At 36.0% G+C, this 18505-nt stretch overlaps 2 protein-coding genes across 4 annotated transcripts in view; one reads left to right on the top strand and one right to left on the bottom strand.

Moving 5' to 3' along the window:
- Nucleotides 1-291: 291 nt before the first annotated feature.
- Nucleotides 292-8963, bottom strand: LOC124160712 (SH3 domain-containing protein Dlish). Its single transcript, XM_046536696.1, has 6 exons — nt 8801-8963; nt 7770-8026; nt 7145-7552; nt 4694-4883; nt 1983-2119; nt 292-1864 (listed from the first exon to the last, which is right to left on the bottom strand). Exons 1-6 carry the CDS (start codon nt 8847-8849, stop codon nt 1700-1702), a joined length of 1206 nt encoding a protein of 401 aa, XP_046392652.1. The 5' UTR covers nt 8850-8963; the 3' UTR covers nt 292-1699.
- Nucleotides 8964-9049: 86 nt separating this feature from the next.
- LOC124160710 (E3 ubiquitin-protein ligase SHPRH) overlaps nt 9050-18505 on the top strand; it is a 55042-nt gene continuing 45586 nt past the window's right edge. Inside the window, exons 1-7 of one of the 3 annotated variants that reach the window (XM_046536694.1) lie at nt 9050-9715; nt 10190-10387; nt 11532-11753; nt 14016-14248; nt 17268-17336; nt 17460-17540; nt 17621-17764. In XM_046536694.1, coding sequence (XP_046392650.1) covers nt 9223-9715; nt 10190-10387; nt 11532-11753; nt 14016-14248; nt 17268-17336; nt 17460-17540; nt 17621-17764 — 1440 coding nt within the window. In that variant the 5' untranslated portion in view covers nt 9050-9222. Of the gene's footprint in view, nt 9716-10189; nt 10388-11531; nt 11754-14012; nt 14249-17267; nt 17337-17459; nt 17541-17620; nt 17765-18505 lie in introns of all 3 variants that reach the window. The other 2 variants (XM_046536693.1, XM_046536695.1) reach the window with 2 other exon arrangements.

Here is an 18505-nt window from a genome sequence, read left to right as displayed (position 1 = left end):
TTTCATCAATGAAAACTTTAATCAGATTAATTGGAATGAAGTAAATCGAGGACTTACAGCACATGCTATTGTTTGTTTAGGATAGGGTGGAAGTTGGGAAACAGCTCTCCGGCCCTTACGGATTACAATTTTTCCAGATTTCATTGAAAATGTTGGTAATTATGTAGTTTAATTAGCAAAAAGTTTTTTTTATTTGTAAAAGTCCTCAGGTTACTGTAAAGCAATTTTGAATATGGGTTTACAAGATTAAATAAATACAGCAAAATAAAATTTCAATAAAAACATTGACTGTTAGTTGTAAAAAATTTATCAAAATAATTATTACAATTTTTACTTATCATGTTAGAATAAACTTTTCCAAACCAATACTGACAAAAGTTGACTGGCAACAGGCCTTTTAGCTGAGCATTTTGTTCACAATTGAAGATACTGCTTGCTCTAAAGCAGAAGTATACAATGAGCACAACCTTTTTTAAAATAATACACAACTAGTTGAACAACGCATGTAAAGGAGATTCCAAAATTTAAAACTTCCAAGAGATACAACATTTTAACAATGAAAAACAATAATGTTGGCAGTGTACAAGAAGTATCTTCTTTTACTGACCATGATTTTAAGCACCTCATATAAAACGAAGATTACAAATGCAAAGTCAACTTCAATACCCACAACTTTAGACGTAATCTCCTTAAATTGATAATATTTGAAAAATACCATCACAGAAGACAACAGTAGAGAGCAACATTACTAACCTTCAACTACTTTTGAGAGCATCATCACTACTTTTCAAGTAAAAATTAATTTTTCAGATTTTCCCCAACCATTAAAAGAATACATTTACAGAGCAGAGAAAAGTTCACAAGTTAAACCCAAATCCATCATTTTTCACATGCAAAAAAATATTTTAAAAGTCATGTAAAAACCAGAAAAAAATAATGAGATTCCTGTACATAAACTGCTCCACTAATTCTATACAAAAAAGTTAAAACACTTGCAATCAAAGTCCACTGCCGATATTGTCTTCGTAATGCAACTCTCATATTTAAGAGATAACAAATTTTAGAATGTATGCAACCCTTATTATTTTTCAATTATGCCACCTGCAATGGAAGCACAAACACAACCTATTATGGATGACAATTCTGATGGCAAGAATGAATTAACCAACCAGTCACTGGGAATTATTAACATATACAAATCATCAACTTTTATAGACACCATGAGACTTAAAATGTTAGCCATTGCTCAAATCAAAGAAAATTCACATGATGGCTATCATACCTCATTCCAAAATAAGCATATATACCAGCCATTCCAATAATGCGATGCTTGTGGACAACATATCCTACAAAAATACAGACAATTGCAAGTAAAATAATATTATTCCTCTGTACAACCTTAAATTATCCCCAGAAATGAACAATATTAAATAATAATGAAATTTACAGAACACAGATGAAGCTAAATTAGCACAAACATAAAGTGAGACGATTTAGGATATTCCTGCACATCATTCATTCCGCAATATATTCATGTTTATCTATAAAAAGTATTTAAAATTCCATCAAACAAAAATTAACAGAATAATTTTTATCCTTAGTAGAGATACAACAATTTTTGCATTCAAAGTGTTGCCAAGTTGATACTAATTCTTCACAGATTCAACCGATCCCTCTACATAAGGGTTTAATTTTCTAGTCACAGGCTAGTCATTGCTGGAGGCCGAGCATAGGCTTTAGGTATAAAGCCATATTTACGTGTTTTTGGAGCATATGCCCACAGCCATCCATCCACAGTCTGGTTGCTCAGATCTGCATAGATCCAATCACCCCTTCTTACCGATAAGTCATCTGGGGCTTGTGCCTATGAAGGAACCGAAACATTAATCTTTGCGAGCAATACACAAGTTTCAAAGGTTGAGTTACAAATAGTTTGATACAGATTATTACTAGTGAAAACGAGATACCTGAGCATTACGTACCTTATAGTCATATAGCATCACAAGCTCAGTTCCATGGAACCTTAGGTCATCAGAAGATGGAGAATTCAGATGATGGTTATTATTGGTGGAAGTAAAATTATTGTTTTGATTTTGACAATTAGTCTGGCTTAAATGTCCTGAAAAGTTAGAAAGTAGTATTCAATGATAGAAAATAATTCAGGCTAAATAATTTTATTTGCACCAAGAAATGGCATCAGATAAGTTTTACTTTCTCTGTTTTTACCATCATTCTTTCATCTGTTGTATTATGAAAAACATCTAATCAGTATTACTAAATTACATATTGTCTGCCCCTTCATATTGCTAGAATAGCATCTGTATGAGCAATGACAGAGACCTGTATTAAACAATGGAAACCAGTATCATCGATAGCAATTATATGCTGCAAAACCTAAAAACCGTTGATTTCAGTCATTTCCTCCACCTTATATGTAATTCAGTTGCTTATTTCAGATAATTCTCTGACAATAGAACCCAATTGAGCAATTACGCCTAGAGTTTACCCAGGTTAAATAAGACTGATGGCCATTTAAAAGGGCCACACATCAGTGTTATTTGTCCAAAACTTAAATTAAGATATACAGAGCAGAAAAGCAACATTGTAGGTTATCCTTCTCTATGAGTATATATCTTCTTTCATCGTATCTCTAACCATTGCTTTAGCTATAAAAATTAAGAAATGTGGAGTCATTGTTTTAATGTCTTACGTAATTTTGACTTGTTGGGGAAAGGCCTGGCAGGGTAAGATGATGAGTACAAAAAATATGCCTTTCCATCCATTATTGGCCCTCTATGTGGTTATGTGATTGTTAGAGGTCAAATGGTTCATCGTAAATTTCTTAAGAGTGAATTAAGATATTGAAACAACTTAAAATGTCTCACAATTGGGTTGGTCTGGTACCTGGGCACAGGTATGGTAGGCTGATACTCCAACTCCTCATGACCGATCAGAATGCATTAGACAACAATCTCAGTAATTCCCTTGCTTTCCTTCCCTTTAGTACGTAATTATAAATCACCAAATGGAATCCTAAATTATGATTAAATTTTGTAGTGAATTAGAGCAACTATCTCCTTGCCACACCAAAAATATCACTGCATGGCTTTCGCTGACATTATGTAGTGCCAGATTGTATTACATGTAGATTCGAAGATTTTCGCGGCGTTGTTTAGATGATCTCTCCATTCTATTCGGGTTTTCACCATGTCCGTTGTGTTTCAGCGAAACTGTTGTCACTGAAACACAACAGACACGGTGAAAACCCGAATAGAATGGAGAGATCAGTATTACACGTATCCTTGAGTCTTCTTCCCACGCAAAGTTACTGAGTACCCCCAGTCAAAAATGACCTTAGAATTAGAAGACAACAAGCTCTCTGGCAATGCAATAATTCATTGTTGTCTAGGCATTGATTTGGTTGAGTAACAATTGGAAGTGCACGCGTATTTATTATTTATTTATTATCAACTTCCCCGTAAACAGCACATGACGGCCTTTAACTAAGAGGGTTTCCAATATTATTAACAAAGTAGGTACAACACAAACATCCATGCCCTGGATAGGGATCACCTACCCAGGCGGGATTCGAACCCACGACCTACGGTTCGGCAGGCGAGTACTTTACCCCATCGCCACCGAGGCCGGCAATAAATCAATAACAGCGGTAACTGTAGGAAAATTTTACCAAATGAGACGGCTTGCCACCTAACATGCAGCAAATAAGTGCTGCATAATATGTACTGTCCTTGACTGGGTAATTTCAATAGAACCATAAGATCATTTTCAGTAGCTAATAGCCAATTGCCTTTCTCAACAGAGCATAAGTTTGAATTTTTCTCTAAGTTCCATTTCCTTAGTGTAAACTTCCTTCCACTAGGATAGTTTAAAAGAGGCAGGTTTTAGGAATTTAGAGAACAAAATGGAATGAAATGTAGCAAATCAGAAGAAAGAAGTAAATTTATCAATTGACAAGGAATTCGGTAGATAAAAGAGCTAGAGTAACCTTCACAGTTGTGACTACGCTGAATACACTTGTAATGTAATAGTTCTATGTACGATGATAAGCTTCACTTTTACTTATACGTACCACTACTTTTTACCCAGGTCCCGTTATGTTAAGTATTTGTATGTATAAGTAAAAGTGAACTGTCCAAGAAAAGTTATAATGGAATACCATACAGTTAAGAATGAGTTAGTGAATTTTGTTCCTTCCACTAGTCACAATTCTTTGATGCATATGAAAACTGATTCACGTCTGACCTCATACGTAAATGTGAAATATCGTATTAATGAAGCTTCCCTAAGCTATTACATGTGAATTACATCAGTACCAGAGAAAGGTGTCTGTGAGTAATTGCAAAATTTTGTTACATCCGCATTTGTTATATAGCCTAGAGGCCTGAGAGCTCTACTGTATCATCTGAACCTTAATTGGCCCCTGATGGGTCATATGGCCATGAAGAAGGTCAACAACTGGAGGAAAAGCACTTTTTAAGCTCAAGATGGTGGTGCAGGTTTGATTACAAACAGTTTTTGGGCTGATTTCATATCATTTCTTATCCTGTTATGCCAATGATCACAAATTTTGTGACAATAATTCAAATGTAGGTACCATTAAAAACCTTCCCTAAAACTTCACATCATTAGTTGGTCACAATAACAGTAGTAAATTGAAATGGAAATTAACTACCTTGAATTACATCAGCAGGGTAGACAAATCCACTGGGAACAAAGCCTTCCTGCCCATCACTCCGCAGAACCCAGTACCAATCAGGGTCTTCTCTGTTGAGCACTGTCACAAATTCTCCTCTCTCTACACTCACATCATTCTCATCCCGAGCTATGAAGGTATAAAGAACAATGTAGCGACCAGATGGATCCTAAAAAACAAGCATAAAATTAGGAATAGAAAGGAGTACCACAAGATACACTAAGATATTAATTAAATAATGTTAACCATTCTTAATGTTTTTTCTTAAAGATACGAAAATTAAATATTCAATACCAATAAAATATTTTTCTGGATTTAGCCCAAGTAAACCATGATTAAAAGAGGCAGGTTTGCAATATATCTAGAGAAAAAAATGGAATGAAATGTATCAAATCAGAAGGAAAAAGTAAATTTATCAATTGATAAAGGAATTCAACAGATAAAAGAGCTAGAATAACCTACACATTTTTGACTATGCTGAACACACTTATAAATGTATGTAATAGATCTGTATGCATGATGACTATCTGTACTTCTGAGCATTCTGAAATTTGATGCATTTTGGCAAACCTTCAGCAAACCTTTGGCAAACCACAATCAGAATGCTTTTAACAAACTGCTTTTAGGTTTCCAATTGGGAAAGAGAGTTCATCACGTTTGATGCTTCGAGGTACATTGGACATAACTTTCTCACCCAGATGGAATCTCAAGAGCACTTCATTCAGTTAAAGTTAATTTGTCCCAAGACCCAAAGAACATTCTACAGAGTGCTAAATTTTATGTAACAAAATTTCACCAGTAACTAAAAATGTGATTTATTTTTATACATTTGACAGCCGAAAGACTTTGAATGAATTTTAAGAAATAATTTGCTGGCCAAGGGGTACAGTACTCTCATGCCAACCTGAAGATACAGGGTTCAAGCCCCACCTGGGTAGGTTACCCCTATCCTGTGGCGCAGCGAGGGGGAGAGTTTTGGGGGATGAAACCCCCCCCCAGAGCTCAGAAATTTTTTAAGTTAAATCTATTTTACTTAATTGGATTAATTGCTTATAGAATAGTGTGATTATTAACAAAATATCCCTCCGAAGGCCGTAAAACTCAACATTTTGAACCATTTTTCTTAACTTTTTTTCTTGTGGAGGCCCCCCCCCCCCCCCGCACCTACCGCTTACCCTGGAGGGTATATCACACCCCCAGGCACCCCAGTATTAGTTGCGCCTGAAACCACCCCTAGCCGTAATTTCCAGCTGTGCCCATGCCCCTATCTGCAGCATAGATGTTTATGATTGTCCATTGCTATTTGTTGTAGCCTCCAAATGTAAAGGGCAAATAGTGCTGTACTTAGAGTGATGAATATAAATCGACAAATAAGTCTGAGCAGTCAAAGAGCATGGCCGGTGTATTTCTTGGTTGAATTCATAATCCATTAATCATAAAACTCAATCAAATTTTTGCTACATCCCCTACTTCCCTAGTAATTAGTTGAAAAGTTTTGAAGGAAACAATTCTTTCATGGTAAGGGAATGGAAAGAAAAGAGGAGATCTATCAACGTCACCTCCAATTTTTGTCCAGATATATTTATTTTGAAATTTTGAGCCTCTATAGTGAAAATATAATGACATGTGGAGCGAAAAGTTTCTAGGGGAAAGAAATTAATTTGGAAAACAAAGATATACTAAAGGTTCTTTCTTCGGAGAGGGAGGGGAAACCTTTAATGAAAAACCATTCCAATGAATACCAAGGAGGAGGGTACGTCCTTCTTCCCCTAATCTGCTACCTACGCTTCCCACCCATTAGATAGTAGACCTCCCCATTTTCACTTCTGATACATCTTCTAGGTTTTGCTACTTAAGGAATGCGTTCCATAAATTGCTCACTGTTCTTACTAAGAGAGTTAGACTATTCAATACAAACATTATCATGAAATGAATCATACGGTCGAAGATTACAAAGTTTTTATTCTTGTTGGTTCAACATACCAAACTGGTTTGAGATGCTTTGTGTAGGTACCAATCAAAACAATCATGTCAGGCGGTAGTGAAGGCTGCCTATATGCTCCACTGAATAATCTCCTCCATGGCTACCATGGAAGAGATTACCCAGTGGAACACCCAAGCAGCCTTCACTATCAGCATATGCCGGGAAAGCATAAGATATTTTTTAACAGTCAGACACTGCTCAACAATAAATGCATGAGGAAACGGGAACACCTTGATCCATTGTACATCATTTTATGAAAATTAAAAAAAGAGACTTAGGGCACACCATCAAATGTAAAATCAATATAAACCACTTTCAAAGACTGCCAAAAATGAGAGATGACGATGTGATTCTGGGACTTGCGCATGGCAAACAGTAAGCATGGCTTTTTTTCCATAATATGAGAATATTCCATTTCCCATAAGCAATGAGACAAAAGTACCAACCTTAAAAAATGGGTGGATATCTGGCTGAGACGATGAAGCACTGTGAAGGGAACCCTGAGAGCTGCGCATCTGCTGACCTTGGTGCTGATTCACTTGATGCAAGCGGTGGCCAAGGGGCAGTATCCCACCCTTTTTCCCAACAAGGCCTCCACCATGGCTCTCACCATCTGATCCTCCATCTGGTCCACTACCACCCCCTATCGGCTCTGCCATTGAATTATCGCCCTCCAAAGGCCCAGAGTCACCACCCTTCTCAGCACGAGGCAATTTTTTGCGAACATTGCTGAGGGCTAGGTCACCCACATGAGACCCGAAGGGAGCACAATAGGAATGGGGTATGAAGCCTTCTTGTCGATCCTCGGCTATCACATAAACCCAGTCATTTTCTCGGTACAAAACATTTACTATCTGTAATTGCAAACAAAGAAAACAATATTATTTTTAATTGAACTTTCTATTACTTTAAGGTGAGAAAGACTTTCATTCTGGTAAATATGGGGTCAAAACAAAGTATTCTTTGTATAGATGAAAATGGATGCAGGTCAAGATTTTTAATTCATCTAGAATATATTAACTAGTGAGTTAAAATGGTAGGCAAAATGATGCAGTTCATGGTGATACTCACATGGCCCCTTTTAACTTCCAATTCATCATCGACACAAGGGGTGAAGTCATGAAGTACAACCATTTTACTATCTGGAGAGAGCCCATTTTCTTTCTCAATTCCAACTCTAACCAGAGTTTCGATGGAGGCACTGCCAGTTATTCTACCCATTCCTGGGCCACCAACACCAACAACTCCTCCCACTCCACCTCCACCGACTCCTCCCCCACCAACGTTGCCCCCTCGGCCAGGGGATTCTTTGCAATCACCATCTCCACCTAAAATTTTTCCGTATGAGTTAGTCCAATAATCATGGGGGAAATGAATATTCATGCGAAAGAGGAGGACATGAGATTTTCAAGCTATTGCTCCAGCCAAATAAAACAACAAATAACATAGATTATAAGGCACATGATTGAGTGAAATAAGAAATATTGTAAGGGATGTATGGATTACAAAATGATGAAAGAATGCGTGACCATGAAAATAAATTTTCGCCCTCTCCTAAGGCTACAAATTAAGAGTTGGGGGCTAAAAATTCAAGACTAATCAACCTGTCATCCATCGTGCAATTCGGTTTGAACAATGCATATAATGCAAATGAGCACATCATAAGCAAACATAAGTAAGATTAAGTAGCACTCCTGAAACATTTCCATTTCATTCACTCAGTACGTCAAATAACAGTAATTTAAAAGGAAACGGGAATGAATTATGAAATCTGATGCCATAAATATGATTATTAATAACAGGGGTATCACTAAAAAGATCGCATTTAAAAATTTAGCCCAAATTCATTAGAACACAAAAATGACATGAACTAAATTAGGAACGAAATAAGCATTAGAAGGATAGGATATTGCTGAACCATTGTGGGAAGATCGATTATGTAGAGAAGATAATTATGTTAAAGCAAGAAGGTACCCTCGAATTGAATACTTCTTTTCCGTAAAACATAACAGTAAATGATGTTCTACAGTTAACAACCAGATTACATTATCATTGATACACTAGCATTCTGTATCAATATTCATAGCATATAAGTAGCTTACTTTTCTTTTTTTTGCCCCTCCGTATTCGTACTGGACAAAGAAATGCCATTCTTACTGAACATCATTCACTTCTTCATAAAAGCCATTTCAACCACGTCGATGTATCGAAACTCTAGCATGGTAGCAAACTGGGCAAACGGCAACAAGGTACAAGGGCAACAAGCGTTGAAGTTGCGCATTACAAAACAAAACAATACTTGAAGGACTTGAAGGCTGTCATCCGTGATTGGGGACCATTGGGGACCTTGGGTTGTTTTGTTTGTCTGTCGGCGCCTAGAATAATAGCGGAGTCGAGTTTATGTGATTTTACGATTCTATAAGTGTCTTAAATGTGATTATTCTAAACATAATTAAAAAATCTACGGGAGTCTCTTCATCATTTAGAGGTTGTTTCATTATAAATGTGAAATTGCTCGGTAAATATGCCCAGGGTGAAGCTCACTGTTCCACAAAGGCTTTCGGATGAGAGGAGAGAAGAAATAAATCTTCCCTTAGAAGAGAAACCTCAAGGTATACTCTCTTTTCTAAGTGAGCAGCTGAATAAATTAAGTGGTGTTCTCAAGAAGCCATCTAAGCCATCCGTAGGGAGAAGCAAGTCAACTGAAGTAAAGGATGAAAACCTACGGAGTATACTGTCGGACTGCAAATTTTTCCTGACTGTCTATAAGGAAGGCCATTTAAGTGATGTAGACTTAAATTTTCATATAGGGAATATTGAATTAAAGGTCATTGTGAATGATGAAGACCTTCCTCTCCCCAATTGCAATGAGTGCTGGTTGTATGTAAGCAAAATCCCTGGGAGGAGTATGTTGTACTACGAATGGAAAAATAGTGATCCTTCAATGTCATCGCAAGAGGATCTGATTACGAAGTACTATCAAATTGAAGGACTTTTGGACTTCTCTCTTTTTTCAGGTACTCAAACACTCCCTAGTTTGATCATAATAAAATGAATACCAACTAAATCCTTTTCCTTTGTAATAAGCTTTAAATATTATATCATATAAATTATTTTTTATTAATTTTCTTAGGATTATCACATCAAGTTTAATACCTTGTGGGAAAATTATCACGCCTTATTTATTTAACAATTTAGCTAATTTTTCATGACTGGACTATGATCCTGTCATATTTAACATTTTCATCTTCTGTGTTCTGTGGTAACTGTTTTGATTGTATCTTTTTCAAATAATCATTTTAAGTGAGAGTTATGTCTTGAAAAAAGCTAGTTGTTCACAGTTTCACTAATTACTCTTGATTTGATTCGGATTATCTTTAGTCTGCTCTTTGATAGATAGCTTACATTTTTCATGAGTCTACTAGATTTACTAATAATTTCCAATAATTTTCTATGCAATAATTGCTAACAATTTCTTTATTATCATACAGGATTACATCAGTCCAAAGTGTTTTCATTGGTATTTACCAGCTCGAAGTTGGAGTTCGAAGAAGGAATAGTCTATTTTAACATTCAAGTTTATCTGCATTTAAATTCCAAGGAAGAGTCCTTAAGTAATTATGAAAGACCAGTGAACAAAAATGTCCAAAAAGTGGCGGGCCATTTTTTTAACATTTATCCTGTTGATGGTGAGTAAAATTTTAGTGAACTTTCACCATGGACAAATTGTGCAAAAATGTAATAGTGAGCTTCCACTTCTCTTCCAAACTAGAAAAATATGGGTTGAGATTTTTGGAAATGGTTAGACTTAAGATGGTATCTCCCAAACAATTTGAGGGGTTAGAATTTTAGCCACACCACTCAGTACAACCTTGCTGCTCTGAGCAGTAAAAGTATTTATGTATTACTCAGACTAATATTATCTTATTCGTAAAAAAATGGAGAAATAAATGAAATAAAGTTTTCTTTTCAAAGTATGGAAAATACATCAAATATCTCGTTCCTCTTTGTAAAAACGCTTCTAAGTTCGGGAGTTTGGCCCTTATCCCTCTGCGATCCAGACCTAGTGGAAGTGTCCTAGAGGGCAATGTTGTCTATGCCATTTGGTTAATTATAAGGCCACCATTCTTTTTAGTGCGGTAGAGTGCTGCAAACTATGGCACCTGTAACCCGAAACCCTAGCGGAGCAGCAAATCCCCCCATGTTAAATACTATAGCACCTACTGAAGAGCTGAAGTGTAATTTGTAGTCTTTTTGTATTTGTATGCAATAAATAAATGTTCAATGTAGTAATAATGCATAAACACTCGTACTTTTTCTTATTTTCACTCCTTTCTTGATAACCTCGATACATATTTCACAAATCCATACTCCCTTCAGTCATATTAGTCTGGGTTTTGGAATTCCACAGTAATGAGCTTGCATGCATTCAAAGCTTGGCTTGGTATCATTATTGGTATCTGTGGCGTTATGCTCAGCAATATATTGCACTCTGTGAATGAAATGCGCATTGTCTTTAGAGGAAATGTTCATACAATATAGAAGGATTGACCAAGTGACAGCAACTGATGGTCAAGCAAAATGAACTGTGTAACATTTACTTTTTATAATCGTATAGCATAGCTAGTTTTTTGAATAAATATTTTAAAAACTAATTTTGTCTAAAAGACGTATTAATATTTAATAAGGTAATTTTTGATTTCTTTCAACAATATTTTTTATTAGGTGAATATGTCATATTTTCATTTCCAGGAGTATCCGTTGAGCAATTTTCATGATAATGAAAAATTTCATAAGTATAATAAGTAATTATGCTGGTTTTTTTTTCTATAGAGCCTCGTCATTCCAGAAGGGAAGCATGTGGATTACAGAAGGATATTGAAGACCTTTATGATGCTGTTAAAGCTGGTCATTCCGATGAAATGAAGATAAAAATTGAAGAAGGAATTTTCCATCCTAGTCTTCTTCCCATTCTCAGGCCATATCAAATTGCAGCTGTTAATTGGATGCTTAAGAGAGAGCAGCTGAATACAATCCCTGGGAGCAGTGATTCTGGTAATTTTTTTTTTCACAAAAAATTAAGTAATAAACCAGGTCTTGCTTTGGTTTTAGTCTTAACCCTTAACCAGTGACGTGCAATTCTTATTACACTACCATGGCGTGCGGTCTGGGAGACCGCAATAAATCAAAAATTCATAAAATATTGCTACGCCACTTTTATCGTTTTGTTTAATTTTTCTTTGAATGCTTAACTATTTTAAAACTCATGAGTATGTGTTGAAACTCTGTTGAAACATGTGTGTTAAAACTCATGAATATGAATATTAAAATTTTTACACTCCCAATACGAACCAATTTGTAATAAAAATTTGTGATTTGAAGCAGGATCAAAAACCTGATGCCAAAACACTTGAATTATAATTATTATATTTATGTATCAATATTTCGCCAGATTCAAAAAGGCCTTAAATGTTAAAGTTGGAAGGCTAAGTAGTAAGTAGCCATGAAATTTATCCCGCTTATTCCTTTTCTTGATGCATTCTTAGTAAGTGACGTGCGGTCTCACAGACCGCTAATCGAGTTCAATTGCAAATTTACAGAAATTAATGAAAGGAACATTAAATTTTAAGAGTGGGATGTCCTTGTTATGCAAAAATATGAAGCTAACGAGAATTATAGATATTTTGAAATCCTAATTTTGAAAATATTCATAATTTTAGAAACGCAGCGGTCTCTCAGACCGCACGTCACCGGTTTGGGGTTAATCCTGGATAAAATTAGTTTGTCTTCTTCTGACATTACTTTCATGATAATCACTCTGGCTCATGTTTATTGTAGATGGAGAGGTCCTCATAATGTCCTTTTCAAATGAAGTAGCTAAAGCATTTTTAATCTTCTCATAAGTATTAAAATTAAAGTGTGCCTTATGCTTTTGTGCTTGAATATGCATTCTTATTAGAGATGTGCAAATAGTATCCGTGAATTCTCTAATACCGCAAATACTAGAAAGTATTTGATATTCGAGATCACGAATAATTATCCAAAAGGTACGATCTAGAATATCTCGAATACTTTGAATTTCATGCCATACACTGTCGTACGCACATTGTTGGTAGTTGACTCGAAAAAATGTAGAGAACTCTAGTCATTTAGTGCATGCAGCACCGTAACCTTCTCTAACCGGGATCTTCTCTGTTCTCCTTATTCCAAAAACAGACTCTTGCATACCTGTACGAATTATTCATCCCCCGCAAAAAAGTTACTGGAATTTCCACCCGCCGTGTTTCTGACCTTCAAATTCCCCAAGCCCGCACCAATATATATTTCAAATCTTTTCATCCAACTGCGACTAGATTCTGGAACTCTCTTCCTCCAATTATAAAGATGTCGCAATCACTTCAGTCGTTTAAAAGAAGGCTGTACTCCTATATGAAGTCTGGGGCTTAATTCACTCTCCTCAACTCATTAGAGTTATCATCTTAAAGTTGTGATGTTATCAAAACTCTCTACGTAAATGTGTATATGTATGTGTGTGTTCATTGCTATCTAGGTTAAAACTTATATTTTTGTGTTATTAGTATTGAATATTTTACATTTTTTGTATAAATATCTACTACTTATTAGTCTATAAGATGAGGAGCGATGCACTCTTCAAACGGTGATGATGGAGTTTTTAACCTTAACACGTTGCGTACGGATGACGAGAATTCTCGTCATTTTTTTCACGAACGTTCCGGACGGATGACGAAGATTCTCGTCATTTAGGCACGTCAACCTAAACAATTTTTAAGCGTACAATACATATTCGTTAGTATGTTTTCACTTGTTGTTCGTTATTCATAATGAATTGATGCATCATAACGTTTGATTGGGTGAAGTTATTTTATAAACATTAGCTTTTTAAACATGTTTAAACCAAAGGCATTACGCCCTAATAGGCACATTTCCAAATCGGCATACCTAGGAATTTTAATACCCCGGTACACAACGTGTTAAGCAGAAGCCCGAGGAAATTCTTTGCTCAAATACGCTGGGAAAGAGTCTCTTCATATATTCTATTTAGTTCATAATGATCAATCCATTGTAAGTTTCAAGGTAGTGAGTGACTATACTTATGTTTCCCAGCTCTATACTGATTTTTACCGTAATAAGCTTATCATACTGATTGTTTTCCTTAAATTTATTGACTTATGTGAATGTGAAGTTTATAAGTGCTTATGGTCAGAAATTTGATGTGCGCTTTGTTAATTAATTATGCGAGTTAATAATTGAGATTGCTGTGTTATTTGCTAATGTCATGTTTCTTAATTTCAGAAGAAATGGATCCAGCATATCGCAAAGTTGAAACATTAGATGGAAAAGATCTGTACTACAACCCATACAATGGGACTTTTGAGTTGGAATTTCCAAAAGCAAAACCAATTCCTACTGGGGGAGTTTTGGCGGATGAAATGGGTTTGGGAAAGACAGTGGAAGTTCTTGCTTGTATTTTAAGTAACCCAAGAAAAGATTTGCCTTCTGCAGAAATCCTAGAGCCCATACAGATACTGGTAAGCATAGATATTTTTCTCAGCAGCCATTTTTTATTGAATTCACAGTTGTGACCTCGAACGGCACACATAATATATAAATAACTTTTCACCCTTGTCCAGTTCATGTATCATAGTGAAATTGTACCGCTTTGGCACCAAACTTCTCATTAAAGATATAGAAAATGGGGTTAAACCTTGCCATCACATATTTTATAGTCACAATAACCATCAAGTGGTAGATTTATAGATGACCACTTTTCCCAATTCTGGCATCAAAAGGTACAATGGATTTGAGCAGTTTACATTTCATCTCACTTTAAATCACTTTCTGAGCATGATTTTTTTATTTTGTACCCAGTTTTATAAAAAATGCTTTTTTGATGGAATCATTCCTCAGGTTTATAAATTTGCCCAAAAGAAATACCTTAAAGTTATAGATGGGGCACTCAAAAATTTAAATTCTATGAGCAGAGGAATATTTGTAGAGATGTGCGAATTGTATCCGCGAATACTCAAATACTTCGAATACTAGAAAGTATTCGATATTAGAGGTCTCGAATAATTATGCTAAAGGTACACTCTAGATAATACTCCGAATACTTTGAATTTTGCGCCGTACACTGTCGCACGCTGTTGTTGGTATTTGACTCGGAAAATTGTGAAGAACTCTAGTAGTTTAGTGCATGCAGCACCGTTATAGGCAAGTTGACGAGCTACATCAAATTCGCGTATTTGAGCGGTGAAAAGAGTTCGACGTGGGGAACCGAAAATGGTGAAAAAATCCAAAAATCCCCGGTTTCCCCCACCAGGAGAACCTCAGTGCCTTGGGATAGTAACTACGTAGCACAATTCACAAAATTCACTGCCCCCTCCATCCATCAGCCCTCGAAGCCTCCGAAGCTTTCCTCCTCTCCAAAATCAAACAAAAGGTGAAAAGGTCCCAGCTCGCGCAGGGTTCGTATTACAAAGACTATAAATGAAAAGCTTCAAAAGAAAATATCAAGTTACAGGAGAGTAATAGAATCCTGTTTTACCTGCTTCGACGTTCCCCATTCCTGGAGGTCAACTGCTGCATGAGTACCGTGGGATAGTTACATTAGCGCATTTCCCAAGATCCGCTATCCCCCTCCATTCAGCACTAGCCCCCCCTCTGAGGCTTTCTTCTTATCTGAAATAAAAAAAGGTCCCAGCTCACAAAGGGATCACATAACGGAGACCTTAACTTAAAAAAAAATATCAAGTTATAGGAGAACAATAGAAATGTGTTTTGCGCCCCCCCTTTTCTCACCCACTGACCTTTTTCAGGCTACCTGCTTCAAAGTTCCCAGTTTCTGGAGGTCAACTGCTGCATGAATCTCCCATTAGCCCAAAAGGTGTCTAACAATGGCTTTCGGCAATTGATATTACACCTTTATTGCATTGAAATATTAGTAATGTACGCGTAATTTAAAAAAGAATAAGACCAAACACGACGCATTTCTGACTTTATTTAAGCATTTTATGCGAGGAAATAAATGTCAATAATCGACGGAGACTTAGCATTCTGGCAAGACTCGATATGAGCAGCAGAGCTTCTCGGAAGTTGATGCAGTATTTGTTTCCAAAAACATATATCAAGTTACAATTTATGAGTTGTGCTATAAATCTCTGTTGTTACAGTCACAGAGGAAGGGATATTTTCTCAGGATATTTGGTTTCTCCCTGCTAGCAATTCGAATTCATCTGCTATCTCTTGAGAACTTTGAAAGATGGACTGAAAATAATTGAAGAAAATCCGGTGGAGAAGCGTGTATATTTTGCAAAATGCCTCGGATTGTCCGCTAGCGCTTGACAGAAGGAGTGGGGGTAAAGCGAGCTACCTGTTGAAAATAAGAAGTTGGATGAAGCCGAGTATCAAATGGGCATGCCGCTGAAATGGCGTTTGGTAGATAAGAATGTATGCATCAGACAGAAATCCATTGTAGTAGTGTAAATGCCGAGACGGCATGCAATAATTTTTTCGCGAGGTGGTGTGTCCCCTTATAATATTTGAAAGAGATGTTAGTTGAATCAACTATATGCCCAAATTGTTTCCATAAAATGAAAATATTCCATTTATCAGCTAAATTCCTGTTTGAATCCTTTAAAGGAAATCACAATTACACGCCAAAATCCTGAGTTTCCTGCTGCACAGGTAACCTGGTCAAACATTCCCGCATTCATCATTTAGCATTCGAGGTATTTGGAATTCGAGGTATTCGAATATTCGAGCAATGATTTAATATTTGAATTTGATATTCAAGTTCGAGATCTGCTATTCGACCCATCTCTAAATATTTGTGATTGAGGTTGCCCCCACTTAACAAGAAAGATATGTTCCAAAAAAGTTTTTTGCTTATTGTCAGTCAGAAGTACACCTTAGATAGTATTTACCCTCATGCAGTCAATTTTATATCTTTTTTTTCGAGGACAGCTCAAATTATCACTATCAAAATAAGTTTAAGGGTCCTCTCCCTTTCTCTATTCACTTGAGCTTGTCCCGAATTCCATCCTTGGCTGTATCATTAAGTCAATTTTAGTGCAATGTTCTTAGGGTTGTAAACATTGAATGCAAACATGTGAAAACTGATGATGAAAGCCATAGTAAAAGTGATGGAGTGGCAAATGTTGGAATTATGTACTTAATTAGGGCACTGTAGTTGAAACACAAAAAATGATTGCATAATCCAGGCAAAGCACAGAACAGGCTTTAGTGCTGTAGGATTGTAAATTGGTGATATCTGCGTAAGTGTAAGATTTTTTTAGATTAATATGATTATGTTTTTAAGCCTAAATCTGATTCCAGAGCAAGAATGCTATTATGTATTGCTGCTCAATGGAATCATTTTACTTCATTTACTGCTAATTCTTAGGCTAGAAAGATGCTGGATATTATAGTTTAGCTTAAATATTTAAATAAATATTAGTTTTGATCCTTATCTCATGTTGGCACTTCATTGTTTTTATCTAGTTAATCGTGTAGTTGGTGACATAAGTAAGATACAGTTATTTTTTCTAGGAAAATTCTAATGAAGCTCCAGATGAAAAAGAAATGGGCATTCTCTTGGAAGCATCCTCTGAAAATCAGGTATGTATGCCTTTATATTGTATTGCTTAGGTAATATTTTTTAGTTTCTGTTTATTGAACCTTGAATTTGATAGTGTATTTTGAGTAATTGCATTTGTTAAGGCATTAATTAATTTGTTGTAGATGGAAGATGAAAATCAGTGTCCAAGTATGCAGCATCATTCATGTGAAGATACTGCAGCAGATAATATGGAACTAGATGAGGTTGGTATTATTTGAATTTATGGGTGCAATCATTGGTCTATCAATCAATAGTGGTTTGTAATGAGCAAGAATTTTTTTAGGAAAATGTTCCGAATAGCTGCAATAGATTACAAGTGAATATAAATGGCATCACTGATGAAGTAGAAGGGGATAATGCCAAAAGGGATTGTATTGCTGACGGTGAAATTAATGAAGCTAATGAGGATAATTTGACATTGGGAGAGGTATGTCTACAATCTAGGTCATTATGTATATGTTCTGCTGAACACCCACAGTCGGGATTAATGCTTTACTGGCCTTCCTGGATTTTTGGAATGAACTTATGGAATGCCTTGTAGATGTCTTCATTGTAAATTAAACTTACTGCGCAAAGTTGTTGAATTCAAAGGTTACAGAAGTCAGGTTGGCCCACTAGGGTGCTGGAAATTCAACAAGATGGGAAAGTTACTTATTATATTAAAGCTTGTCATGATTATGATTTCTGAATAAAAATCCATAAGAGTGGGAATTGGCAATTAAGCAATGATTAACCATAGTACTTATCCGAATTATTGACTTATTGCATCTATTTTTTGCTGTGACTTATTTGGTATCACCTGGAGTACATGCCTTATTTGGTTTATGTGCTTCAGAAATCAATGAAATGGCAGATTTGCTGTGCGGATTGTTTATTTTGGTCATTGATGACCTTGTGAGGAACAGTATTAAGTCATCTAGTAGGTGAGGAATATCTGACATATTGGAGTTCTGTTGTTAATATTTATTGCAACTGATGAAATTCGGATGGTGATACTTCGGATCCGAATATCCGTGGATATTGCCTTTCACCGTATACTTCGGATCCAAATTGGCTGAAGACATCAGGTCTGGATCCAAAATTTTAAATTAATGCTTCAGTGAATGCAGTGTCCCATAGGAGAATGGAAAGAGTTCTGACCCTCTCGTCGCATGCGCTGTTGCACTAA

The sequence above is a fragment of the Ischnura elegans genome, chromosome 6 (genome assembly GCF_921293095.1).
Source record: "Ischnura elegans chromosome 6, ioIscEleg1.1, whole genome shotgun sequence".
In the NCBI taxonomy this organism is placed as follows: domain Eukaryota; kingdom Metazoa; phylum Arthropoda; class Insecta; order Odonata; family Coenagrionidae; genus Ischnura; species Ischnura elegans.
The sequence above is the reverse complement of the archived record's forward strand: the minus strand, read 5'-3'. Positions and strand labels throughout refer to the sequence as shown.